This window comes from Meles meles, chromosome 3, assembly GCF_922984935.1.
Source record: "Meles meles chromosome 3, mMelMel3.1 paternal haplotype, whole genome shotgun sequence".
Classification (NCBI taxonomy): Eukaryota; Metazoa; Chordata; class Mammalia; order Carnivora; family Mustelidae; genus Meles; species Meles meles.
In genome coordinates this window covers 79,923,786-79,951,406 of record NC_060068.1, presented here as the reverse complement: position 1 = coordinate 79,951,406, position 27,621 = coordinate 79,923,786, and the positions used below count along the sequence as shown (strand labels likewise).

Below are 27,621 nucleotides of genomic sequence, written 5' to 3'. Positions count from 1 at the left end.
TTCAGAATTATATATATATGTGCTTGAAGTTACCTGCAATGTTAATAAGACCAAAAAGAGGAAATGATACTTTAATTCTTCCCTTAGAAATATCTTTTTTAACTACTAATAGCACCCATCTCTTATTTTTCTACTTTTGAAACATATCAGCAACTAAAATGTTCCCTGAGGACCTAAAAAAAAAAAGATAATAAAGAAATTTATAACCAGAAACCCAGTTATCCAAATGAGTATGCCATATTTAAAATCTAAAACATATTCCATAACCACAACTGTTTCAGGAAAATACACTAATCATTTGGGGAGAATATTTGCCTCTTAAGTAGAGAGAAATTAAATAGGAGTTGGGGGAGGGCCATTAAGGAAAGCTTTCCCCAGAAAGTGGTAACAAGTTAGGATTTGATGATTAAGAATTAGCAGAGCAAAGAAGAGGGAAAGGTTATGGTGACAGGAGCAGGGAGATAGCATTCTAGGAACTAAAAAAGAACACAAAAGATTCTAAAGTGAGACAATATGGTAAGCTGGTTTGAGAATTAAGTAAAGATATTCATGAATGTGGGGAAGAGTATTAAGAGAAAGAGCTAATCAAGAGAGCAGGGGGAGCAGCATAACATCTTATAAGATCATACTAAAGAATCTGGATTATTCCTAAATGTATTAGACAGTCATACCTGGAGAGTGACATAATCATATTTTAGTTTAAAAAGACCACTGTGACTATAATATGGAGAATAGTAAGGGGAATGACTAGGGCCAGGCAAACAAGGGAAGACTATGATAGTAATCCAAGAGAAAGACAGTGGTGGCCTACTCAAGGGTGGTTATGGGGGGAATTGAAATGCAGATAAAGTTGAAAATTACTTTAACTGTGGTGCATGACGGATGTGGGAAGACAAAGGAGAGGGAGAAGCCAAAGGTAAAACTGGGCAGATAGTGGTGTGGCAGATAGTACCACTGCTTGACATAAGGAACGCAAGAGAAAGAGTGTGGGAGAGGGAAAATATTAAACTATAGTAGAACCCCCTTACACATGGGGGATAAGCTGCAAGACCCTTACCGGATGCCTGAAACTGTGGGTACTACAGAGCCCTATTTATACTACGTTTTCTTTCCTAAACATACATACCTATGATAAAATTTAATTTACAAATTAGGCACAACAAAAGATCAATAACAAAAATAAAACAAAACAATATACTATAATAAAAGTTATGCGAATGTGGTCTCTCTCTCAAAATATCTAATTGGACTGTACTCTTGTACAGTATTGGATTCACTTCTTGTGATGGTGTGAGATGATAAAATGCTTACGGGGGAGATGAAGTGAGGTGAATAATGTCATTGTGACACAGCATTAGGCTACTACTGACCTTCTGATGATATGTCAGAAGTAGGATCTGCTTCCAAACCACAGTGGACTATGGGAAACTAAGACTGAAAATTGAGAAACCATGGACTGGCAGAGGCTGGGGGCAGAACTACTGCAGTACCTTTTAGTAGTACTTCATGTGGGAGTCATAAACAACTGAGGTCATAGGAATGGATGAAGCTGCTCATTGCAGTGTTCACAAAGTGAGAGGGGAAAAGAGACTCAGGCAGACCCCCGAAAACATTTAAGAGAGGGTAAGCTACATCACTGCAAGAACTACATCTCTTTTTTTTTTAATTGAGGTGAAACTGACATATATCAGTTTTAGGTGTACAACATCAAGATTCCATACTTTTATATACTGCAAAATGATCACCACAATAAGTCTAGTTAACATCCAGCACTATCATAAATTACAACTTTTTTTTCTTGTGATGGGACTTTTATAGCTGTTTCATTCACCACTATAACCCTATCACTCAGACAGTATCTGTCATATATTAGTGGCTCAATCTGTTGCATAAATAACAAAGAAGAAAGCAAAAGTAGGACTGAGAAGGGGATAAGAGAATAGAAGGAAAACCAAAGGACTCCAGAATCACTGTAGCAAAAAGAAAAAAAAAAACTGGATTAAAAACTTTTAAGAAAGGGCAGAGCAATTCTGTCAACTGCTGCTAGTAAATCAAGATAGATTATTATTTACAATGGGTAACCTTTGTTTCACTTCTCTTAGTAAAGAAAGATTACAATAGGTTAAGAACTGACTGGGAAGGGAATGCCTGGGTGGCTCAGTCAGTTAGGTGTCTGCCTTTTGAGCCACAGGTGTTCAGCCCATGTGGCTCTGCCCACACTGGGCTCCATGCTCAGCAGGGAGCCTGCTTCTTCCTCTGTCTGCTTGAGCTCTCTTTGACAAATAAGTAAATAACGTCTTAGGGGAAAAAAAAGAATTGACTGGGAGTTGGGAATGTGGAACCTATGAATATAGACATGGCTTTTGACAAGTCTGGATCCTAGGGAGGGAAATGAGATAAAGGTTTATACTGCTGATATTTTTAAGATGTTAGTGACTTCAGGGGCACCTGGGTGGCTCAGTCGTTAAGCTTCCACCTCTTGATACCCGCACAGGTCATGATCAAGGGTTGGTGAGATCAAGCCCTGTCACTCCCTTGAGCTCAGCAGGGAGTCTGCTTGAAGAGCCTCTCCCTCTGCCCTTCCCCCTACTCATGTGCTCTTTTGTGCCCCGCTTCCTCGCCCCCCCCATACATAAATAAATGTTTAAGATGTTGCTGACTTCAGCATGCTTGAATACTGGTAAAGAGATTAAAGGTCAGAAAAGAGAAGAAACAAACGCACAGGGCAAGGAGGTGGGATGCAAAGCATGGGCAGAATACTGGCTTTAGACAAGAGGCTCAGATCTTTGATTTTAAGAGGAAAGAATAAGGGAAGTAAGAGTGCAAACTGCAGTTAAGTCTACAGGTTTGATAGTACGTGGGACACACACGAAGAGCATGTGATTCCCCCATTAGCCGGGGAAGACTTAAGGAAAGAAGTAATGATCAAGAAGAGACATAGAAAGGAACGACTGGTCAGTATTATTCAGAGCAGTATACTGGGGAATGTTCTAGTCAAAGGAAGCTGCACATTTAGATAAGGTCTGAGGAGAGACTTTATATTCAAAAATGGATATGTTTACCAAGCCCCGAAACAGAGTAGGGAAATTGGCTTGAGCCTAGATGTGGCCCTTGGCTCAATTTCATCTACCATTCAGGCTGCTGCTGATATAGTTCAGGAAGCAAATACTTTCCACCTGAAGAGGTCACTCTAGTTATCCCAATCAAAGCACTCTAAACAATTAAGTATTCAAATATTCGAAAAACTGTGAACACGGATTCATCCACCAGTCATTTAGCTATGAAAGGCTTCTTAAATAACAACTAAGTTCAAGGCACCATCATGGATTCTGGAAACTGCAAAGAGAATAAAGCAGTGTTGGCACTCTTAAGGAGCTTAGTCCTTTAATGTTTCCTGAGGCCCATCACTCAAAGGAAGTAAAAGCACGTAAGATTTACTATCCCTTACTTATGTTCTATCCCTTACTTGCCTTTCTATTATCTTATGTATCTACCTACAACATGTCTCACTCATTCCTCCCCTTCTTCTCCCTACCTTAATGTCCATAAAAGAAAGTGTAGAAAATTCTTAATACTTATTCTTATTGAACAATGTTTCATATTTTTAAGATCTCTAATTAAAAATTAGATAAGTTCAGTATTTTACATTCTAAAGAAAAGAAAAACCCAAGTTATTTTTGTAAAAGGCCTTCAATAATTTTTCTTAGTATGTCAATGGTCTCCAAGAGAATACAGAAGACGTTTGGGCACTTAACATTAGAGGACTTAACTCAGTAACTACTCCAAAATGTTCATATAATTTTAATTTTGCTGAAATACAATTCTGAAGGTTTTTGCTGTGAAGATGACTGGTGACTGAGTCTGACAACTGTCCAACATCCAATCTCAATGTCACTATTCTGTTCCTTATTTTGTCCTCGTATGTGAAAGAATGCCAGTAAATGCGGCGCCTGGTTGGCTCAGTCGGTTAAGTGTGTGTCTTCATGTCAGGTCATGATCCCAGGGTCCTGGGATAGAGCCCCATATAGGGCTCCCTGCTCAGCAGGAAGCTTGCTTCTTCCTCTGCTGCTCACTCTGCTTGTGCAATCTCTCTCTCTTTGTCAAATAAATAAAAAATCTTTAAAAAGAACTGACAGTAAATATTACTTGCTTTTACAAATTTACTGGTAATAGCTGCTCCAACGATAGTAAAATTGCATATGAAGAATTAACAGTTTTTGTCCATTTCGTTCTCTAATAGGGAATTTCAGCCTTTAGAACCATCTCAAACTCGCCATTCAAGACCTGTTCAGTTTCTGTTATTTCTTTTTTTTTTTTTAAAGATTTTATTTATTTATTTGACAGACAGAGATCACAAGTAGGTAGAGAGGCAGGCAGAGAGAGAGAGAGGAGGAAGCAGGCTCCCCGCGGAGCAGAGAGTCCGATGCGGGGCTCGATCCCAGGACCCTGGGATCATGACCCAAGCCAAAGGCAGAGGCTTTAACCCACTGAGCCACCCAGGCGCCCCAGTTTCTGTTATTTCTAATATATGAAAACAAAAATCCAGCTGAGTGGAACATTAAATTGGTGAATTTGATACTAAAATAATATGGAAAATGAATTTATCTTAATTAATTTATTTATTAGAGAGAGGATTGGGGACAGAGTGAGAGGGAAAGAGAGAATCTTAAGCAGGTTCTATGCCCAGCACAGAACCTGACTCGGGGCTCCATCTCACGACCCTGAGATCATAACCTGAGCTGAAATCAACAGTCAGATACTTAACCAACTGAGCCATCCAGGCGTTCTTATTTTAACTTCATATAAAATATCTATTCCAGGATAAGGGAGATTGACTGGTATAACGTGATCTTAATCAAAAGACTAATGCCAGCAAAAAAAAGCTACCATGCCTCAATATTACCTTCAATAATAAACTCAATTCTTAGACCTAAAACTGCTCTTCAGGTATTAACTTGGTAGTCATGATAACTTGTTATCACAAATTATATAAGGCATTCTCAGTTAAACATTTTATTCCATTCCTCTCCCTCTGGTTTTGAACAGGCATGAGACATAACAAAAATGCAGTTTACATATGTCTCATTCATTTCTGTAGTCATAAAAAATGTATCATCTGGACAAATTAGGTACTCTGCTTCTGTTTTTACTTTAAATAATTATCAAAGCCGCTGCTCCAGTCAATATATTCAAAATTTACTTACATCATGCAATCAGTTTCTTCAAGACAAAACTGTTCAACCACATCAAATCTCTATGAGCTTTGTGGCTGAAATTACTATGAAACACAAAACATAAAACATCCAAAAACTATGTATTAATCTCTAAAGAACTGCTTTAAAAGCAATGCAAGCAAACAAACAAAAATTTAAATTACTACTCTGATTTGTAAGAAGTCAACAATAAAGTTTATTCACAACATTTTTAAAAGAAATTAACACTTTTCTAATCCTCCCTTCTCATATATATATACCTATTATCTAGAGGCCACATCTTTAAGAATTACACATATTAATGGAAAACAACCAATTATATAAAAAATTATTATATATAACACACATATATTTTATATATAATATACAACATATAATATTATTTATATTTAATTATATAGATATAATATGTATAATTTCACTGACATAATACTACTAGAAATTTTCTGAAAAAAAAATCTGGCCTATGTAAATTATAAAAATTTTTTAAAACACCAAGCCTAAGAATGAACATTTCCCATATTTATTACTGTCAATGAAAAGTATTTATTATTATTTATTCCTCCCATATAACTTCTACAAAAAAGTTATAGTAATCAAAATGTAATATAAAGTTATTTCTTAACTATATTAAGAAGTCAAAGACTACATGAAATCTAAACTTTCAGAGCAACTGCCTTTTCTCAAAAGTATTCTGGAAAATGCACTGAGTTGTAAGAATCAAATATACCAAGTGGCTCTAACAGTTTACTAATGTATCAAAAGCTTAGAAAACGAATATAAAGTGTTAGTCTTTCTTTAAAAGGCTAACGTCTATTAACAGCTTAAAACATGGCACAGTAGGGGGTTAATATGCTGTTGTCTGAATCACTTTCATCAGTTTAAGTACCTATTAGTCCTTATTAGCAATGTGCTAGAGAGGTGGTATTGGTCTTTTAAAGTTTCTTTCTGCTTCTTCTTTGTTTGGCCAGAAAGAGTCTTTGGCAAGAGTGTCTGAAATATAAAGTTTAGATTTCTATTTTTCTTTAGATTTTAAATTTTCCAATTTTAGGTATATATTTGAAAAATATTTTCTCCTTTTAGGACTCTGTTCTAGATTTAAACTGTTCAGCACATCTGTATACCTAATCTTTATCCATTTTAAGATTTTCAACAATATGAACATATTCTCCAAAATTTCTCCAGTGGGGAGAATCAAGATGAATATTCTCAGAAACCAAAGCAATTCATGTGCTTTCTTAAGTAAGATCACTCATGTAGAACTGAATACAAAATGAACGTTCACAAAGTAAAGCTGGCCTGTTTATTAAACTAAACTTAGTTCTAGTATAACCAATAAAGTCTTTGGATATCACAAATTTATTGTTTAAAAACTGAAATTCAAATGTTAAAACTGAAAAGTATCTTATGGTTAAAGTTTATTGAACCTACTTTCAAGGACCAAACTTTGAATAAAATCTAACTTAAAACTATTTCTTAACAGTTCAGAATACAAAAGTCATTCTGATTAGAATGTAATGTAGCAATTTCAGAAAGCTTTCCAGCTCTGGCTCTTCTGATAATTAGTTAGGTAATCCTGAACAAAACATCTATCTCTCTTGTCTGTTTCTGGGAGGGGGCTAAAATGGGGCAGAAAAGGGAGGACAACAGGGAGAAAGACAGGAGAGAATCTTAAAGATTCTTTAGTACTTTATCAGCTGTACAATTTAGTGTTTCAAAAGGAAAGATATTCTTTTAGGGCTATATTTAGAAATGAAATGAATTTAAATTGCTTAGCATACCTACATGCCACATCCATTCTTGTCATTTTCAACAATGTGGAAAGTACTTTCCAAAATTAAAAAAAAAAAACAAAACTAAACATATCTGGGCATTCCAACTCATAAGTTTTATTCCTCCTTCCATGTTAACAAGATAATGTATTATTAGTGGAATTATAAATAGATAAAACTCTTTAGAGACTAACTTGCCACTATCTCTCAAAATTTAAAATACAAATGTCACTGAGCCAGGGAAGCACAGCAGATATGCCACCCCAAAATATGCCACTTTGGCATGTGGATAATTCTGAACTGAACTCAAGTGAGAAAAAGCAGCTATAAGGAGCCTTCCCCTATTTACCTACAAGCAAGACATAATTTGTGTCTCCCCCTTCAACCAGAGGAGAGTTAACCACCAGAGACAACTCCAGAGAAGGGACAAGAGGAATCTACATAACAAACTTAACTGATCAGCCCTTAACTTCCATTAGTTCGTTCTCCATAAATACTCACCTTCTTACATTTTGCTGGAAACTCAACCTTTTCCTTTGTCTTACCACTACTCTACAAATTAATTGTTCTTTTGTTAAGATGCTAAGGTCAAGGGGCACCTGGGTGTCTCAGTGGTTTAAGCTGCTGCCTTCCGCTCAGGTCATGATCTCAGGGTCCTAGGATCGAGTCCTGCATCGGGCCCTCTGGTCAGCAGGGAGTCTGCTTCCCTCTCACTCTCTCTGCCTGCCTCTCTGCCTACTTGTGATCTCTCTCTGTCAAATAAATAAATAAAACCTTAAAAAAATATAAAATAAAAAAAGATGTTAAGGTCAAGTTCTAACCAGCCCCCCTTAAGTTACTCATTACTAAATATTCATTCCCCTGTATTTGCATGTTAATAAACTTCTATTTGTTTTCTCTTACTCCGTCTTTCATCAGTTTAAAGGGCCCCAGCCAGAATATTTAGGAAGGCAGAGGAAAAAAAGTTTCTGCTTCCCTGCATCAGCAATTCCTCTTGCAGGAATTTATCCTACAGATACACCTGCAATTTATAAAACTACACACACACACAAGAAATTCACTGCACTATCTTTCAAACCAGTAAAATAGCGGAAACAATATAGAGGTCCATCATTTTATACCTTTTGGGGGATTTAAAAAAGGTGGTATGTCCATACAGAAGAATACACTCATTAAAAGGAATCGAGGCTGCTCTATATGTTCTAATAGGAAAGTGGAAAAAAAAGAAAAGAAAAAAAGAAATGTGCACAACAATGTCTAGAAAGTATACTATCATTTGTTTTTATTTTTAAGGTTTTAAAAATATTTTTATTTCCTTATTTGAGAGAGACGGAGAAGGAGAGCATGAGCAGAGAGAGGGAGAAGCAGACTCCCTGCTTAGCACGGAGCCTGATGTGGGGCTCAATCCCAGGACCTGGGATCATGACCTGAACCAAAGGCAAATACTGAACTGAGTCACCCAGATGCCCCATGTTTTTGTTTTTAAAGACATAAATGTAAATACTTGTGCATGCACAAAATATCTCTAAAAGGATATACATACACACAAAAAAAGAGTAGCTGGCTCCAAGAGGGCAAATCTGGGTGGCTAGTGCACAGGGGGCAACAGACTCATGTTTCACTGCATATCTTTTGTACCTCTGGAGTTTTGTACCATGTCTTTTCTGAAAATTGCTCAAAAAACTGTTCTAAACTGTTTTAAATATATTAAAGGGAGATGAAGAATAAGACACTCTTCTGTTCTCAAGAAATTTAAAATGTCACAGAGAGTTAAGTAATTTGTTCATTTTATAGTATTTATCATTGTCCCAGTTTTTGTGCTAGGCCTTTGGAGAATGTATCCCTGCTTATAGAGCTTGTATCCAGGTGGAGATTAATGTACAATATTATAGTGGCTAGAGAAAGAAAGTCTAGTCCAAGTAAAGCAATAATTAGACAACAGACTTCTGACAATCTGTATTTTCACATCATACCTCGAAATCAGTAGAAACAGTCTGAGTTCCCCTAAAATAGATTAGCAGCAGCAAAAGGAAGAGTGACAGAAGAGAAGTTATTTGAAGCCGGAGTAGTAAGAGACACATAAATGGCTGACAATATATATAAATGCAAGAGACAGAAAACAAATTAAAGTAAACATGAAACTAAGTTATCAAACAGTGTAATTCAAGCATTTTCCAATTAGGGACACAGTTATACTACAAAGATGTTTATTACAATCAGATTTCTAGAGATCTCAATAGACATGTTTTTCACAGGAAAAAATGCTATACTTGGTATTAAGTTTTATAAGTTGTCCCACAAAAGCCTAGTTAACCGTACTTAAGTATTCAATGTGCATAAAATACTTTTGACAGAATACTATGTATACCATGCATAACTATGCTTCTAACAAGAAAAAAAAAATTCAGAACTTGAACTTAGATGCCAAGAATGCCTCCTAACTCATTATTACATTACATTATTATTACTAATTATTTTTACTAATTTTATTTATATTAATAATATATACAAATATTATTTATATTGAATTTTATTAATTATAATTGTTATTAATAATTATTACATCATTATATTATTACATTATTAAAATCCTTGCCACAGAACTGGTGACTCTCTTACCACCTAGGAGGTAGGATAAGCAACTGGAACAGAAGTAAGGGCAGAGTCTGTGAGAACAAAGGGTTGCTGGGATTTCAAGGCAAGATAGGTTAATCTGACATTTCCTCTTCCTCCTCTTCTCTCTTCTATTCCCAGCTAAATAGCAGTGAACTGGACAAAAACAGTTGGGAGGTGAAAGGGAGGGATGAAGGAAGAGAACTGTTCTTCCCTACTTCTTATACGAAGGGTAAGACCTCAATAGGACACTGAAATGGAGGGAAACAGGGAACAAAGTTGAGTCTAAAGCAACAACAGAATTTACAAAAAGCAAGACAAAACACCCCCCCCACCAAAAAAAAAAACAGAGAAAAATAAGTAAATAAATGGGTTGGGGGGGGGGGCGGCAGACAAAGAAGAGAAAGCAGTCTCTAGCCAGTTCAGTAAAGGAAATTTCTCCTTATATTACACACAGCTATACATAAATTAGAAATCAGAGTAAGGATCTCAATTACTACTCAGTTCCAAGTAACATGATTTCAATTTAAGGAAGTGAAACAATATAGGAATTTGATGGTTTGTGTAACTAAAATCCAAGGGAGATATACTTTCAAGGTTGTCTGATTCAGCAGTAAACAACAGCACCAAGAAATTTCCCTTTGTACATCATTCTGCCTTCTATAATACAAATTTCATCCCAAAGCCAGACTCCCTAAGTGCTAAAGGAAGGCTGCCAGCCACACAGTATTTTGAGCCAGAATTCTTTTTTTTTTTTTTTAAAGATTTTATTTATTTATTTGACAGAGAGAGATCATAAGTAGGCAGAGAGGCAGACAGAGAGAGTGAGAGGGAAGCAGGCTCCCTGCTGAGCAGAGAGCCCGATGTGGGACTCGATCCCAGGACTCTGAGATCATGACCTGAGCTGAAGGCAGCAGCTTAAACCACTGAGCCACCCAGGCGCCCCTGAGCCAGAATTCTAAGCAAGAGTTCTGAAAGGTACCCTTGTTTAAATGAGCCTAAATCACCTATCCACCTAAAATCAATTTCTGTCACCAGGAAATGGAATCTGATTGGCTAAAACATATACAGATGGAGTCATTTCCTCAAACAACATGGGCTATATGTACATGGGTAAGGATGATGGATACTGGCATGAAAACACAGGCAGATATCAAGATAAGAAAAAAAAAAAAGATACCGAAGAAGTAGCCACAGTGTTCACAACAAGATGTATGAAATGCAGATTCAGAGTCATCACAAAGTATTATCTATAATACTGCCCATTTAAAAGACAGAAAATCATTAATTATTCTTTTTATGAACAAAAGCCAAAGTTGGCTCCTGAGACTTTTATTTAATCTAATACTAGAAATGCCGTGACAGTTTAAAAGAGTAATATAAATTTTTTAAAAGTATCTATTTTGAGATCTATATAGAATATGTAAAGGAAAATTATAAATGAATATAAATGAGCGGAAATAAACACCTTTTTTGGTTGAGGGGACAAGTGGTAAAGATTAAGGGTACGTACATTTTTAAACCTATAATAATGACAATTATAAAACTTATGGAATAGGTTAACAATTAAACATTATCAAGAATAAATTAAAATCTTTCTCTAGAAGTGCTTGCCAAACATAAGAACTTAAGGTATCATACATCAGAATGAACAGATATCACTATCTCAAAAAGATATCTGTCCTCCCATATTCACTGCAACATTATTTACAATAACCAAGACATGGAAACAACTGAAATGTCCAGTGACAGATGAAGAGATAAAGAAAATGTGCTGTATACACGCTGGCCCTGAAATACAAAGGTTTGAACTGCATGGGTTCACTCATATGTTCACGTAAAACATAGCCATATTTTTTTTGAATATAGTATAGTACTGTAAAAGTACTTTCTCTTATGATTTTTTTTTTTTTAAGATTTTATTTGTTTATTTGACAGAGAGAGAGAGAGACAAGCAGGTAGAGCAGCAGAGGGAGAGAGAGAAGCCACTGAGCAGGGAGCCTGATGTGGGGGGGGAGGGCTCAATCCCGGGGCGCCGGGATCATGACCTGAGGAAGGCAGAGGCTTAACCCACTGAGCCACCCAGGCGCCCCTTCCTTATGACTTTTTTTTTTTAAAGATTTTATTTATTTATTTGACAGAGAGAAATCACAACTACGCAGAGAGGCAGGCAGAGAGAGAGGAGGAAGCAGGCTCCCTGCTGAGCAGAGAGCCCAATGCGGGGCTCAATCCCAGGATCCTGACATTATGACCCGAGCCGAAGGCAGAGGCTTTAACCCACTGAGCCACTCAGGCGCCCCTCCTTATGACTTAAACGTTTTCTTTTCTCTAGCCTATGTTATTATAAGAATACAGTATATAATACATATACAATATATGTGTTAACTGACTGTTTATGTTATCAGTAAGGTTTCTGGTCAATAGTAGGCTATTAGTAAAGTTTTGGAGGAATAAAAATTGTAAGTAGATTTTCAACTGCACAGTGTCCCAACCCCCACACTATTCAAGGGTCAATTATATATACACATATAAAATGAAGTATTATTCAACCACAAAAAAAAAGGAAATCCTAAATGTGTAAGCTGATGATTCACACACCTGTACCCCTGGAGTAAATAATATATCATATGTTAATTAAAGAAGAAGGAAATCCTGCCATTTGCAATACATGGATGGACACTGATGGCATCATGCTCCATGAAATAAGCCAGAGAAAGGGAAAATGTTGTATGATTTCACTTTTATGTGGAATCTAAAAAAACCAAATTCACAGAAACAGAGAACAAACTGGTGGTTGCTAGAAATAAGGGTGGGGGAGTAACAGGTAAACGTAGCCAAAAGGTAAAAACTCCCATTTATAAGTAAGTTCTGGGGATATAATGTACAGCATGGTGACATACAGTTACCATCAAAGTACTGTAATATATATCGAAAGTTGCTAAAAGAGTAATCTTAAAAGTTCTCATCACAAGAAAAAAAAATTATGTGAGGTGACTGATTGATGTTAACTAAGCTTACTGTGGTAGTCATTTTGCTATACACACACACATATTTATCAAATAATTATGTTGTGCACCTTTGACTAAAACAATGTTATATGTAAAATATATCTCAGTAAAAGTGGAAAAAAAAAAAGAATTAACACAGTAACATGTGAAAGGTCATTTACAAGGTAATATTGTTGGCCTTCTTTAGCCTTGGCTCCTGCTCAACCCAGTACCAAGTGGGTTTTCAGGACCCACCTGCAAGCTTCCCCTCACTCCGTAGGCATTCAATACTGAATGCAGTGTCCTGGAAATGGACAACTTTCCAAAGGATCTTTCAAAAGAACCTCTCCTTTCTACCAGGTTAAAAAACCCTGGGTTGCCAGAGGCATATATTATTCTACACAAGGAAGAAAGGGGTGATTAAATATGTGGTTGGGGGCTGAAGCTTCATACCTCCTTTACTCTATCTGTGGGGATGCTTGTTGAAAAAAATAATCAAAATAGTTTAGTTTTTCTACAAAATGAAAAATAAAAACAGTACTAGAATAAAACTAAGGCCTACCAAGCTTTGGAGAGGATGTGGATCAACAAAAGGAACTCTCATTAATGCAGCTGAGAAGGTTAAATGGTATAACTGCTTTGGAAAACAGTTTGGCATGATTTTACAAAGAAGAACATTCATATACCTGTCACCTAACAATTCCATTTCTGGAAAAATATCCAAGAAAAGCTCTTATATATCATTATCAAAGACATGAACTAGAATGTACCTAGAAACACAGTAATGGGAACCATCCAAATGCCCAGTAATAGAAGAATGGATAAATAAATTGTGATAATATCAGACAATGAAATAATACACAACGGTCAAAACAAATGTATTACATATAAATATAAAAATATGGATAATCTTATCAACATAACATAAAATTAAAAAATAAACAACAGAACTCCTTACCAATACACAAATGATAAAATTATATAAAATAAAAAAACAAGATAAACTCACTGGCCACTGATTACACATCTAGCCCCTTTCTCCTCCCAGAGGTCAGGGGATGGGACTAAAAGTTCTAACCCTTTAATCAGAGTTGGTTCCCTGGCAACAACCCCAACCTTCAGTTAGTTACCTAGGGGATTCCCAAAAATCATCTTAATACAAAGAAAGATCTTTATTGCTCTCTTCATTTAGGAAATTCCAAGAGTTTTAGGAGCTCTGTGTCTGGAATGGAAAGGGAGACCAAACATATATTTATTTTTATAAATCACACTATCACAGGACCCCAAGGAGCTTTTATTTATATGTATCATATCTATTAATACTTATTGTACTAGAAATAAAAATTAACAATTTTTTAAAGTTTTAAAAATTTTAAAAAATGTATTTACTTCACTTAACAAATGTTTTACATTTTCGCAAATTTTTAAAATGTCTGTACTAACAGAAGCATCTAGATTCTCATATCTTCTGCATTCACTCTGTCCCACTATCACATACCATATAGCATTTGGAAAACTGTACTATAAAACTGTGAGCAAATAAAAGTGAAAAAGGCAAATAATGTCTCAGTATTACTATGAAAATAACTTTCACCTTGCAGACACACTGAAAGTGTGTCAAGGACCGCATGGGACTCCTAGACCATACTTTGGAAACCACTAGTCTAGTGAATTCGACAGATAATGTATTTTTAGTACTATATTACTAAAAGCTACAAAGTTCTTTAAGAACACAGACAGGGAAACACTAACTTCAGAAACGTCCAGGGAAACTCCTACTGAGGTGGTATCTGATACCATTTGAGCCTCAAGCCTAAATCCTTACAAACTAGACATGTAAGAACTGTACCCTCTTCCTCCTACTTTTTGGTGTGTCTCCTGTCTCCTCTTCTGTCTCACTTGGTTGCTATTACTCAAATGAGTCACAGTTGCTCCCTCTTTCAAGCCTATGTATTTACTGTTTTTCTTCAGTCTGAAAGGCTCTTCCTGCCGGTATTTATCCCAAGGCTGTTCTTGCCACACCTGGCCATCCTGAAAGTTAAAGGAAAGCTTTATCTCCAGACACCTAATCCACTCAGGACCCACAATCCTTGGGAAATTCTGCCTTACACTGTTATTTGTGTGCACTAGGAGCTATAATTAACATAGCATATGATAGCATTATTCGTAAAAGTGAAAAATTAGTGGAAAAGAAACCTAAATATCCATCAAGCCTAAAACGAAAAAGAAAAACCACTACTGCAAAAGAATGAATTAGAGCTACATATTCCAACATTAAGTCTCAAAAACAGTAACATTATGCACAAGAAACCTAAATGTTCATCAACATGATAATAAAAAAACCACTAGCATACCGACATAAGACAATGAATTAGAGCTACATGTTTCAACATGAGTCTCAAAAACAGTAACATTAATGTGCACGGAAAGTAATAAAAGATTCCTAGAGTTAAATAGGAATGTTTAGTAGGTATGAATATTTATAAATTTATGAAGAGTTATACTATTTACAATGTAAAATTTCTTCATTTATATTTTGATAGGTAACACATGATTTAAAATTATAAGAATTTTCTCCCATTCTTGTCCTCCCTCCAGCTATACAGCTTTCCTCCCAGGAGACAACCAATATGATTAGTTTCCAGGGTATCCTTCCAGATATATTTTGGTATATAATGTTCACAGGACGTACTATAATATGGCTTATGTATCTCCAATATAAATTAAGTTTAAAATGTGCATGGAAACGATACAGTCAAATTCAGAATAAAAATCAGGTAAAGAGGGAGAGGAACTGACTTAGAAAGAGGCATTCGAATTACCTATAGTGTTTCGTTTCAGGTTTATTGTGTTTTCTCTAGATTTTTTTTTTTATACATAAAATAATTATTGTTCAGGGTGCCTGGGTGGCTCAGTCGGTCCTGCGTCCCAGGGTCCTGGGATGGAGTCCAGCATCAGGCTCCCTGCTCAGTGGGGAGCCTACTTCTCCCTCTCCCTCTGATGCTCCCCCTGCTTATACTCTCTGTGAAATAAATGAGTGAAATCTTTAAAAAAGGAAAAAGAGAAAAGAAAAAAAAGAAACAAGGAGGTTTTTTTAAAAAAAATAATTGTTTTTCTGCATAAAAGAAAACAGGTGAAGAGGATCAGATTTGAGAAGGTAATTAGTTTGGTGTTAGATGGAGTGAAATCAGATGGAATGAAAACAGATTTAGTGAAAATTAAAATAAGGGCATTCATTCAATACTTTAAAATGAGTCTAAAGTTCAGGATAAAGCTAAGAGACCAGGGATTTATATAAAGTGACACTTGGAAATTCTAAGAATAAATATCCAGATACACGTACACTGCATAACTTAACAACACAGATTCCTTAAGGAGAGAGCCACCAAAACTAGAATACTACCTAATGCTTATAATAAGATTTCAATTTACCTATAACCCTCCTACTTTTCTTTGATTTCAAAAAAACCCCTGGAATGGGTGAGCCTATTTTTGTAAGTAACTTAATGGACAGTAACACATATAGACACACACCTACCGCTATTAAAATCAAAGAGAGAGGGGCGCCTGGGTGGTTCAGTGGGTTAAACCTCTGCCTTCAGCTCAGATCATGATCTCGGGGTCCTGGGATTGAGCCCCACATCAGGGGCTGCTCAGCGGGGAGCCTGGTTCCCTCCCCTCCATCTGCCTCTCTGTCTACTTGTGTTTTCTCTCTGTCAAATAAATATATAAAATCTTAAAAAAAAAAGGATCAAAGTGAGACAGCGTTCTGGTTAGTTCTAGGTAAACTACAAAACCTTTCTTGATTGAACTTTAATCATTAAAAATTCTTCTGTAATAGTCTCCAACATAGCTTAAAAATGCTATAAACAAATCCTTGATACAAATAATTTTCTAGGGTGCCTGGGTGGCTCAGTTGGCTAAGCTGAGGCTTCAGCTCTGGTCATGATTCCAGAGTACCGAGATCAAGTCCCACATCAGGCTACCCGCTCAGCAGAGAGTCTGCTTCTCGCTCTGACCCTCTCCCCTCTCATACTCTCTCTCTCAAATAAATAAAATCTAAATAAATAATTTTCTGATCTTGTTTCTCTAATAAAAGTACTATCCTGACAAGTCTTTGAAGGAGGCAATAACTTAGAGCTGTTGTTGCTCCTAAAGTTTAACTAGAGCATTCATCAACTTTCTCCATCTCTCAATGTTATAAAGCAAACCTTTTCCAGATTCTTGAGCTGTTCCCCCCATACTGACCTCTTCTCTAGTTTCCTCCATTCCTTAACTCATCTGACAAGTATGTATTAAATGCCTACTTTGTGAAAAACAATGTGTTAGACACCATCCCTCTGGTCCCCAAAAAGGTGACAAAAAAAACCTGTATGGTCTTAAGAAAATCTTTGTATATCTTTTTTTTTTTTTTAAAGATTTTATTTATTTATTTGACAGACAGAGATCACAAGTAGGTGGAGAGGCAGGCAGAGAGAGGAAGGTAAGCAGGCTCCCGACTGAACAGAGAGCCGGATGTGGGGCTTGATCCCAGGACTCTGGGATCATGACCTGAGCCGAAGGCAGAGGCTTTAACCCACTGAGCGCTCACCCAGGTGCCCCAATCTTTGTATATCTTGACATAATGCAGAATCCTTACAATTTAACATTCTAGGTCTGGAGATCAAAATTATAATGCTGTATCAGTTATCTAGGTGGAAATACATTTCAGCAGACTTACAGGTTTTCCAAAAACAGAGTACAGATATTTTTCAGGCAATGGTTGCCATATTAAAAGCAGGCTATTTTGTACAGTTCAGAACCTGAGGGTCATGCAGTTAAAAAGTAGATGCCTACTTGTTCTGATAACCTTTATAGACAAACTCTGAGTTAGAACATATGTATATACATAAGACTCCCTAAGATACTTCTTTAGCACAAGTTAAAGGATCTCAGTGACAAAAACAAATGGAACTCAGTAAAAACCAGAGATAAAATCTTGGGGTGTCTAGGTGATGCAGTCTAAGCTTAGGCCTCGGGCTCTTGATTCAGCCCAGGTTGTGATCTCAGAGTCCTGAGATTAAGCCCTGCATCAGGCTCTGGGCTCAATGTGGAGTCAGCTTGGGTTTCTTACTCCCTCTCCCTTAGCCCCTCCTCACTATGCAAGCTCACTCTCTCTCTATCAAATAAATAAAACAAACAAACAAAAAACCAACCCACAAAAATAAAAACCAAAGATAAAGTAGGGTTTGGAAATAACTATAATCTAGCATTAGAATTTTAAGAATGTCATTCTTTGGTCTCAGCCACAGTAAAAGAGCTGAGGAAGGAGATTTGGAAAGTATAGCAGTAAGATACCCATGTTGTGCTCCTGCTGTGGCTCTAGGCCTACTGCCTTCGGAAGTCAACCTGTGGCAAATGTGGCTATCTTAGCCAAATGGAAGAGAAAGTAATACTGGAGCACCAAGGTTAAGTGATGAAATACCACTGGGACTGGTTGAATGGGGTACCTAAAAATTGTACACCGAAGATTCAGGCACAGATCTGTGAAGGAACAACACCTAAACCCAAGAGGGCAGCTGCTGCAGCATCCAGTTCACCTTAAGGATTTCAACAAGCAGTTACAAAATAGATGTTCTGGGAAGAAGAAGGAGGAAGAGGAGGAGGAGGGGGGAGGGAGGAGGAGGTGGAGGAGGAAGAGATGCGGTAATAATGTGTTTTGATAGTTGTGGTGAATCATTTATACATTTTAGAATAACAGCCTCTCAAAAACTCCCTTGACCACTCTTCCCTACCATAAGCTTTACAGAAGAGCACTAAGAGTGAAACTGGCTTTGTTACATTGTGTTAGTAATATTGATACAGTATTTTTTAAACTGTTAAAAAGACAAGGTCTCTGATATAAACAGATTTTTAGGGGAAATAGGGCATCACTGCCTCAGCAGTTTACAGAAAGATGGCCATTACGAAGTCCTACAGCTGACTCAAAAACACAAGCTTCATATTCCTCCCTTCTCTCTCTGCAGCCAATCAGTGAACATAACAAGCAACTCAAAAGCTCATTTTTGTCACAATTTAAAAGAAAGCAAGTTTCACAGTCTCTCCGGGGATCAGATCATTCCTCTTTATGTCCTATATCCACATTGTTTATGTATCTACAGAATGGTGGTAATGATATTACCACAGTTAACATAATTAGACATTATGTTTAATTAATTAATTGGTATACTACCAATTAGGGTTTGGGGCCAAATACTTTTACATGATTACTTTATCTAATTCTCCTAATGACAATATGAGAAAGGTATTGTCACTAGCCCATTTTTCAGCTAAGAAAACTGTGGCTTTTAAAGGTTAAATAACTTGCCTAGGGTTCCATGTGTAGTATGTATTAAGTGGAGCCTGGGATTCTATTTGTTTAACTCAAACTGTAACAATAAACAGCTATAGTAACTATTATACTGTAATACTGTAATTGATTCAAGGGCTCCCTACTGCTTATTGTATCAAAAAATCCTTACAGAATAAGGTTCCATTCATTCATTTGTTCAATGGAAAGACTTTTGTTGAGTACTTCTTAAGTGCCAACACTATACCAAGTGACTAAAGATGTAGGTTCTGAGTGAAGATGCTAAATAAATGACTTCCAGATCAGTCATATGACTGATGTTATTTAAAAATAATCTCTAGGGGTGCCTGGGTGGCTCACTGGGTTAAGCATCCAACTCTTGGTTTTAGCTCAGATCATGATCTCAGTGTGGTAAGCTCCACACTCAGCGTGGAGTCTGCTTGAGACTCTCTCCTTCTCCCACTGCTCGCTCACTCTCTAAATTTTTTTTTAAAATTTCTCCTAAAAAAATAAAATAAAAATCAGCTCTACCCTTTTACGAAGATGAAGATGGTACTGAAAGATAAGAAGGAAGCTCCTGTCTTTCCCAAAGCAAAGGCTTTGAAGGCCAAGAAAGCGGTGCTGAAAGGCATCCACAGTCACCGAAAAAAGATCCATCAGTATGTACCTATGTTCCAACAACCCAAGCAAGACTCTGCGTCTCCGAAGGCAGCCCAAATATCCTCAAAGGAGTACCCCCGGGAGAAACAAGCTTGATCACTATGCCATCATCAAGCTCCCCTGACTATTGAGTCAGCCATGAAGAAAACAGAAGACAACAACACATTTGTGTTCATTGTGAATGTCAAGGCCAACAAGCACCAGATCAAACAGGCTACGAAGAAGCTCTATGACACTGATGTGGCCAAGGTCAACACCCTGATCAGGCCTGATGGAGAGAAGAAGGATGGCTCCTGAATATGATGCTTTGGATATTGCCAACAAAACTGGGATCATCTAAACTGAGTCCAGCTGGCTAAATCTAAATAAAATTTTTTTTCATCATAAATTTAAAAAAACTTAGCTCTATTTGGGCAAATAAAACAGCATCATTATAGGAAATGGAACCCTGAAATAAACAGATCACACATCCAAGCATTTATATTCTAAGGATTGTGGACTAGTTATTACTAACAAAATTTTCCAACTTTGCTCTACTACAGATTTTCAAAATTTTCTACCAAACAAAAACCGCAATGAAAACACACACACACATTCACGCGCGGAGACCCCCCCCCCCCCACACACACACAGAGGTCAAAAGATCATTTACTTCCACATTCAACTCACAGAATAATATAGCTTGTGTTGGGAAAACCATGGTCATAAGTGGCCTTAAATAACTCCCCTTCCAGCTTGAAGAGACATCTGGTTGCCAGCTGTGTAGCTTCTAAAAGTCACTGCTTGCCAAGTAGCTGGCAGAAGGTGGTGAAGAGCTGACCACCTGCAATCCATTTTGACACTGCCTTTGACCATTGCATTGGAGAACAGAATACATTACAAAAATTCCAAAAGGAGTTGGCTAAATTTCAAGGCAGGAAGTTGGCCATTTTGGTTGAACTACTTTAACTCAAATCAAAGGGGTATGATGTGGGAGAAGAGAAGATTAAAAAAAACTACTAAAGCTTACAGGAAATTTTCAGGGTTATATTCTAAACCTCTGTCCACCATACCTCTATCCATCTTTATAAGAAGTATATAAACAACTAAAGCTACAGGGGAAAAACTGTAACTATGTCTATGCAAATATATGTATCATTCCTATTTTTCACTTTTATGTCAGCACAATAAATGTATTCAGTATATACATACAATGTATATCAATAGAGTATATTATATGCATTATATATGAATATATATTTAATAATATGGAAATTTTCCTTTTATGTTGTTATTATGTCTGCTGTACACAGTGTATATATCATAAACAACTGTATATCAGAGGTAAAGGTATAAACATTTGGGAAGATGCCATAGTTTGGGAAAGGTGCTTGCTTAAAAAAAAAAATCAATACAATTTCCCCACTGATTCATGATGTAAAATTCTATAATCAAGGCTTGTAGATTTGTAATTATGGTATGTCAGCTACATTTAAACAAGAGTGTTAAAAGATTGTTAAAGTTAAACTAACACAATTGCAGTGTGAATTGTCCTAGTCTCATTCTAATCTACTGGTGTCACTTTCATTTAATCAGAGGAAAACTATGGGCCAATGTCAGTGCTATTTCCAATGCCCTAACATTCTTTGTTCACGTTGGATTTTAAACCACTACCAATCTAAAATGGTTATGAAAAGATATATTTAAGAAAGTATTTTTAATCACTTAATTCACTCACCAGTGGGCTAATTTGGCAAGCTTTACTGAAAATAACTTGGTTTTAAGGTTATTAAATAAACTTTCATGTTAAATGCATGACAACAGTTTGTTTTTGCAAAAGTACTTCCTGTATTTACCATAAATCTAGTAAAAAATACTTCTTTTATAAACACAAATCTTACTTGGGAATTTATGGTAGACACAGATCATTGAGCTGAAATACCATATCAATATTTAACATTGAGCCTCTATTTTCTTCTACTTTAATGAAAGTTATTTTCTAAATCACTAACAATTTAAACTGATACAGAAAACTACTCTGGCAAGGATTCATATTTACAGGACACAGTTAAGTTTTAATTTAAGTAAGGTACTACATTCAGTTCACAGTTGTATTATCAGTAAATAGCCTTCAAATAAATCATGGCACACAGAACAGTGCTATGTTAGCTAGTTACAGAAGTACTAATACAAATCACCCAGCTTTGACTGACTTTCCCAGTGTTAGCACCAACGAGTCTATGTCTTAGAAACCCCTCAACCCCAGGTAAATTGGGACAACTGATGCCACCAAATATATATATATATATATATATTATACACACACATATATATTTAAAGAAAGGAAGTGGGAGGATTTTCAATTATGCGCTGGAGAAAATAAAAATTGGAGAGGTATTTGGTAACTCCCTCCTAGAGCTTCTACATTAGCTGTGATCCAGTGACAGATACCAGTATGTCTAGCAATCTGCCTGAAACACAGATCTGTAACTTTAAAAAGCACCTGCCAGACCTGAACCCACTAATACTTATTAAATAATGACTCACATGTGAACAAAGGCTGCTGCTTGAAGAAACTGCACACATCTCTCACAGCCATAATCAGCTCTGGAAAAACAATCCCGTTACTGGGAAGGGGATATTTAAGAAGTTCTCAAGAGGTTCAGTACAAGTTAGCCTCATTGCTGTCCAACTCTTAAAAACCATTCCTAGTAACTGGACTCTTCCTTGTTTCTAGGGTTCTAATCTCTCTCAAAATCTATTTCCAGCAATCAGATCCTTTCCCTTTGTTACCATATGAGATAACAAAGTTTCTTTAGGTCTAGGGGACCATAAGGCTTCTGCCTGTTTCTGTAGGGCCTTCCCTAAAGCCCTTAAAACTTGCTTCTAGGGAGCCCCTGGGGGGCTCAGTGGGTTAAACCTCTGCCTTCAGCTCAGGTCATGATCCCAGGGTCCTGCTCAGCGGGGAGCCTGCTTCCCCCTCTCTCTCTGTCTGCCTCTCTACCTACTTATGATCTCTCCCTCTCTGTCAAATAAATAAATAAAATCTTAAAAAGAAAAGAAAAGAAAAGAAACTTGCTTCTACTTTGCCAGCATGGCTGCCATCACTGGATTGCCTTCACCATTTTGGAAACACACTGAGACTCTCCTATTTCATTCACTGATCTCTCTTGCCAAATACCATCATCTACTTACTGCCTATTTCCATACTCTAGTAACTTTCCGCCTCCCTGCTCAGATTTCTTACTAAAACCCACTATGGGGAACTTCTGGATCACCTGAAGTATTCTAGCAGATTGATTAGACACTAAACTCTAAGAATTCACCCTCCCTAGGAGAGCCACTGATACTGAACTGTAGGACTAATAACTAGAATATAATTCTAATGGCTCTCAACTCCTGGAGAGAAAAACCGAAGTAACTGGAGACAGGAATGATGACTTTAAATGTCTTCTTTCAAATAGAAGTTAGGACTTCTGAAGGGAAATGAGGCTATGGGAAATTAACACCTGGCTAGGAAAAAAGGTGCTGAGAACAGATATTGGGTTTTAGACCACTGCTTTAAAAAAACCATTGAATTTGTTCACAAAACATGTCTGAATCATAAAACTACTCAAGAAGTCACTGAAACTAAATTTGGAGGCAAGAAACGCATAACTTTGAGGACCTTATTATTATGAAAAATTTTAAACATATACAGAGAAGAACACTGAAGCCCACGATTATTCCACCCTAACAATTATTAATATGTTGCTGCTGTATCTGTGTTACCTACTTTTTTCTTTGCTCAAGTAAAATGTGTAATTTTAAAAACAGGACACTAAAACAAAAGATGGAAAGAGTCATAGTAAAGTAACTTTCCAGCAAAAAAAATAACAGAAGAGAGACAGGGAACAGTATTTATGGATTTAGATGGTTGTCTACCAAGGTAAAATATAAATAATGAACAGTTAAAATAGAAGTTTTAGGTTTTCTAAAGAATGTATCTTTTAGTACAACTGGGGAAGCTCTACACTAAACTGTCATTAGAAAAAATATGAAAAAAAAATCTGTGGAGACATTTCCAGTAATTTATAAGCAATTTGAGTAAATGTGTAAATTTTAAGTAAACAGTAAATTACAAAGGGGTTTCACAAAAACGATAAATTTTTTGTACTTAAGTATGAAGAATCAAAATTGAAGTTTGATAATGCTCTACTACTGAAATAAATTGAAAACTAAACTATTTCCATACTCACTTGACAATTTTTGAAAGCCAAAAAATTTAGATTATTAACTATTTAAATGGGTGTTTTTTTCTAGAATATGTATTATAATCATATAACTACTAGAACTAATTTTATAAACTAGTGTAGACCATTAGGATGAGAAAGGACAAGATCATACAGTTAATTAACGGAAAACTACCATTAGAAGTCATTTCTCATGACTTTTGGCCTACCCTGGTACTTCTAGCGAATAGTTACTAAAACGACATAAACAAAATCTAGCAAAAGTGAACAACAGACTTCTAGGGTGAGTGATAGTGCAAATTATTTATATTTTCAATTATGCATGTCAATTTCCCTCCTACTATTTTTTAGAGCATTGCAGTTTAAACAGTTGTAGATCAGAAACTTTGGATCTTTTCCCTATACTGCCATTAACTAGCACAAGTTTAGTTTTTCTACTTTAACTTCATTAAGCCTCAGCTTCTCATTTGTAAAACAGGTACACAAACAATATTATTGTTAACATTTACTAGCCACTTTCTATTTGCCACATACTGTGTTAAACAGTATAGCAGACATTTCTTCCAATAGGTGCATGAGGTGCCTACTAATTCCATTGCACAGATGGAGCAACTGAGCCACGGCGCAATGTAAGGCATTCAACAATACATAATAAATGGCAGAATCAAGATTTGAACCCAAACAGTCTCACTTGAGAAAAGGCTGTGCTTTAAGTACTATTCACAGAATCTTCCTACTGCCGTAACAATAAAGTTTCTAGGAAAGTACAGTGCAATCCTGTGCTAAGCCTCAGAGGCTGTATCTCAGTAAGTGAATTTATTCTTCCCTTTGCCTGTCCTTCCTCCGGTGGAAATACCAACAAAGGGAGGAAAGGTAGGCAAAGAGGAAGGAGCCAAACGGCTAGGATCAGACATTTATTTCTACTGCAAGATAACCTGCTTCTTCTGGGGGCTGTTTATCTTTTTTTCCGAGAATGCCCCATCCAAAAGTTTGATTTCTCGGGTCTGAACCATAAAAGTCTAATAAGTACTGAAGTGTCTAACAGCACTCAGAATTACGGCCAATTACAGGACTGGCCTACCCAGGATAGTTATTTAAACAGCATCCCACAAGCTCCGGGGCGAGCTTCGGGGAAGCTGACGGGGGAGAGGTAGGCCACAGAAGTTTTGATGAGTGTGCTGGAAGTTCTCAGAGACTGGGAGTCCCGCCTGCCATGTTAGATCACAGGGCCGCAACAAGGCCTCCTTTCTGACAAGGGCCCGGATTTCGGCGTCCCCTCTAAAGTTTAGAACGGGCTTGCGCTTCCACCTGAGGGCTGGTAATGAACTGATCCGCCTCCCACCAGTCAAGTAGGGCAGGGAGACCCGCGGCCGCGCAAACCGGAGGTACGACCCCAAACCGAACCCTCTCCGCCTCCGGGCCGCCGCCCCTCCACCTCCCCTGCAGCCGCTCCTCCACCTCCCCTGCCGCCGCTCCCGGGTCTCCCCAACCGCCGGCGCCCGAGAGGCGGGGCGCGCCGACCCTCACCGCCCAACGGCTCGGTTTGTCCTGATGAAAGGCAGGGGAGGGGCGTGTCCCGGCTCGTGGACTCAGGCTTCAGCGCGTCCCTTACTGCGTCCCCGACCTAGCCCCGCGGGCCGCCGAGACCCAGGTGAGGCCTGGAGTCCGGAGCCCGCTTCGGGCCTGCGGAGGCTCCGCCCAACCTCTCGGGCCGCCATAAGGCTAAGGAGACGAGGCGCTGGCGTGTGCGCCGCTCACGGCTCCTTACCGCTTCACCACGCCGGTTTTGATCTTGATCTGCCTTACGCGAGGATCGGCCATGATCCCTCGAGCGCCGCGGAAAGGAGGGGTGGAGAGCTAGGGTAACCGTGGAGAAAGACTGCGCGTAGGAGGTGGTACTGTTCGCGTAGTCGCCGTGGCCCAGCGCGCATGCGCAGACCCCGGCGCGGCCCTGCTGCAGGCCACACCGATGGGCGGGGTCGGGGCGGGTGGATCGCGGGCCTGGGGATGGTCACACTCTGCACCTGCTGTCATCCGCTTCTACCCACTTTCCCGCTCGTGGAACCTGTCCTCGTCTCGCTTGGACAGCCTTCCTTTTAGTGTTTGAACAGCCTTTCTTTTAGTGTGGTCACAAGTTACACTTTTCCCGGTCTCCACAGCCTGGGCGTTGTGGGAAACTTCAGTATCTTCTCCTGTAGATTGGTTGGCCATGACATTGCTTTGCGAAATTATCTGCTTAATGGACAGAATGACCTAAAAATTGTATTAAGGATATTTTTGGTGTCGTTATCTGGTGTCAAATGGGACAAAGTAATACATGTTTAATGAAATAAACTACCATCATGCACTCAGTCAAGAAAATCTTTACCCTCTACCTCGGACCTTTGCAAAACATGTTTATAGACATGTAACTCACAAAGGAAATAACTCTAGGACTTATTAAAATAATCATCACCACTTGCTTATCTTAAATATTCAACTTACAAAAATTTATGTGGCATACCAAAGCTTGGGCTTGGTGGTCACACAAACCAACCGACGCTGGAGTCAATTAAACAACACTGGGCACATGGGCCACTTAACCTCACTGCTGAGCCCACTGCCTTGTATGCAAAATGGAAATAATGCCCACTTTACAGAGTAAATATGAAAATTAAATCTCAGTGCCTGATGCGCAGTAGATACTCTACTTTTGACTCTTGTTTTATACTTTCAAACAACATGTCTGTTGCATAAAGAAGTGCACCTCCACACAGCCTCTTCCTGATGAAGTCCCCCAAAGGATGCAGGGCAGAGCCTCCTTTGTTTTCTTATTTCTTGGTATCATCCTTCAAAGACACCTACCCTACCCGATTGTCTTTTGCATTCCCTACACTTGATTTCCTCATTCATGGCTAGCTCTGGAACACTCTCCCACCCCTGCCACTGCAAGACCTTTAGTTTAAATCCAGGATCAAAACCCACCTTCTGGAGAAAGTCTACCATGACTGATCTCTCCCTATTCAATGCTGCCTGCATGCTTCTGAATCAACCAATATTAAATTTTATTTTTAGTATATTTCTTTTAAAAATCATTGTTTGAAAGTCTTTCAAGATCCAGGTTCCATACACAGTAGATCTTAAGTTCAATAAATAATGTCAACCGACTGGTGGCACACTGAAACACAATTTCAAGTGACACAGCAAATTTATGACCTACTGGAGGTGAGGCAGAGATGGGGTTCCAAAACAAAACAAAAAAACCAGCAAACTTACCAGAGCAAAATGCTATGGTTAGAAATCTAGTCGATCATTAATATTAAGTTACTGGGAGCCCCTTTAAGGCAAAGAAACAACAGCAACCAAACCCACAAACCAAAAGATTGTGCAACTAGGGGTCTGGAACTGTCAAGGATCTTCCTTCAGTTAGGCAATAAAAGCCATGTACTCTTCATAGTGTTTTTGCCTTGATTTCCAGAACTTCAGAGCTAAGTTGCATGCTTGTTTGCAGGAGTTTCAGGTTTTCTGATGTAAACACTGTCTTTTCCAACCCCAATTCCATCTCTACCCTTCTGTCCTTTCTTTCCTTTATTTTAATGATTCTGTATCTGCGACTTTACTGTAAGCCAGTGATTACTATAACCCAAAGACTGCCGCTGCTGCTGTGTATACCCAGGTCCATGCCCAGGCCCTTAAGGACCGTGTGTGTTTATCTGTGTCTGTCTATATTCTATTGTACACTTGAGGCTATGGGTTAAGATCATGGAGTTTGGCCCCACCCTTAAGGACAAGAAATCAGGTGAAATTGTCCCTAATGTCAGGAGTTTACAGTAGTGGTTAAGAACATGAACTCTGGCC

General features: G+C 37.8%; 1 protein-coding gene across 1 annotated transcript in view; it reads right to left on the bottom strand.

Annotated features, from left to right (window-relative positions):
- Window positions 1–25,712, bottom strand: part of TBCA (tubulin folding cofactor A) — a 70,175-nt gene extending 44,463 nt beyond the window's left edge. The window contains exon 1 of the mRNA XM_046000588.1: window positions 25,553–25,712. Within this exon, the coding sequence (XP_045856544.1) occupies window positions 25,553–25,605 (53 nt within the window). The 5' untranslated portion in view covers window positions 25,606–25,712. The remainder of the gene's footprint in view (window positions 1–25,552) is intronic.
- Window positions 25,713–27,621: the final 1,909 nt, after the last annotated feature.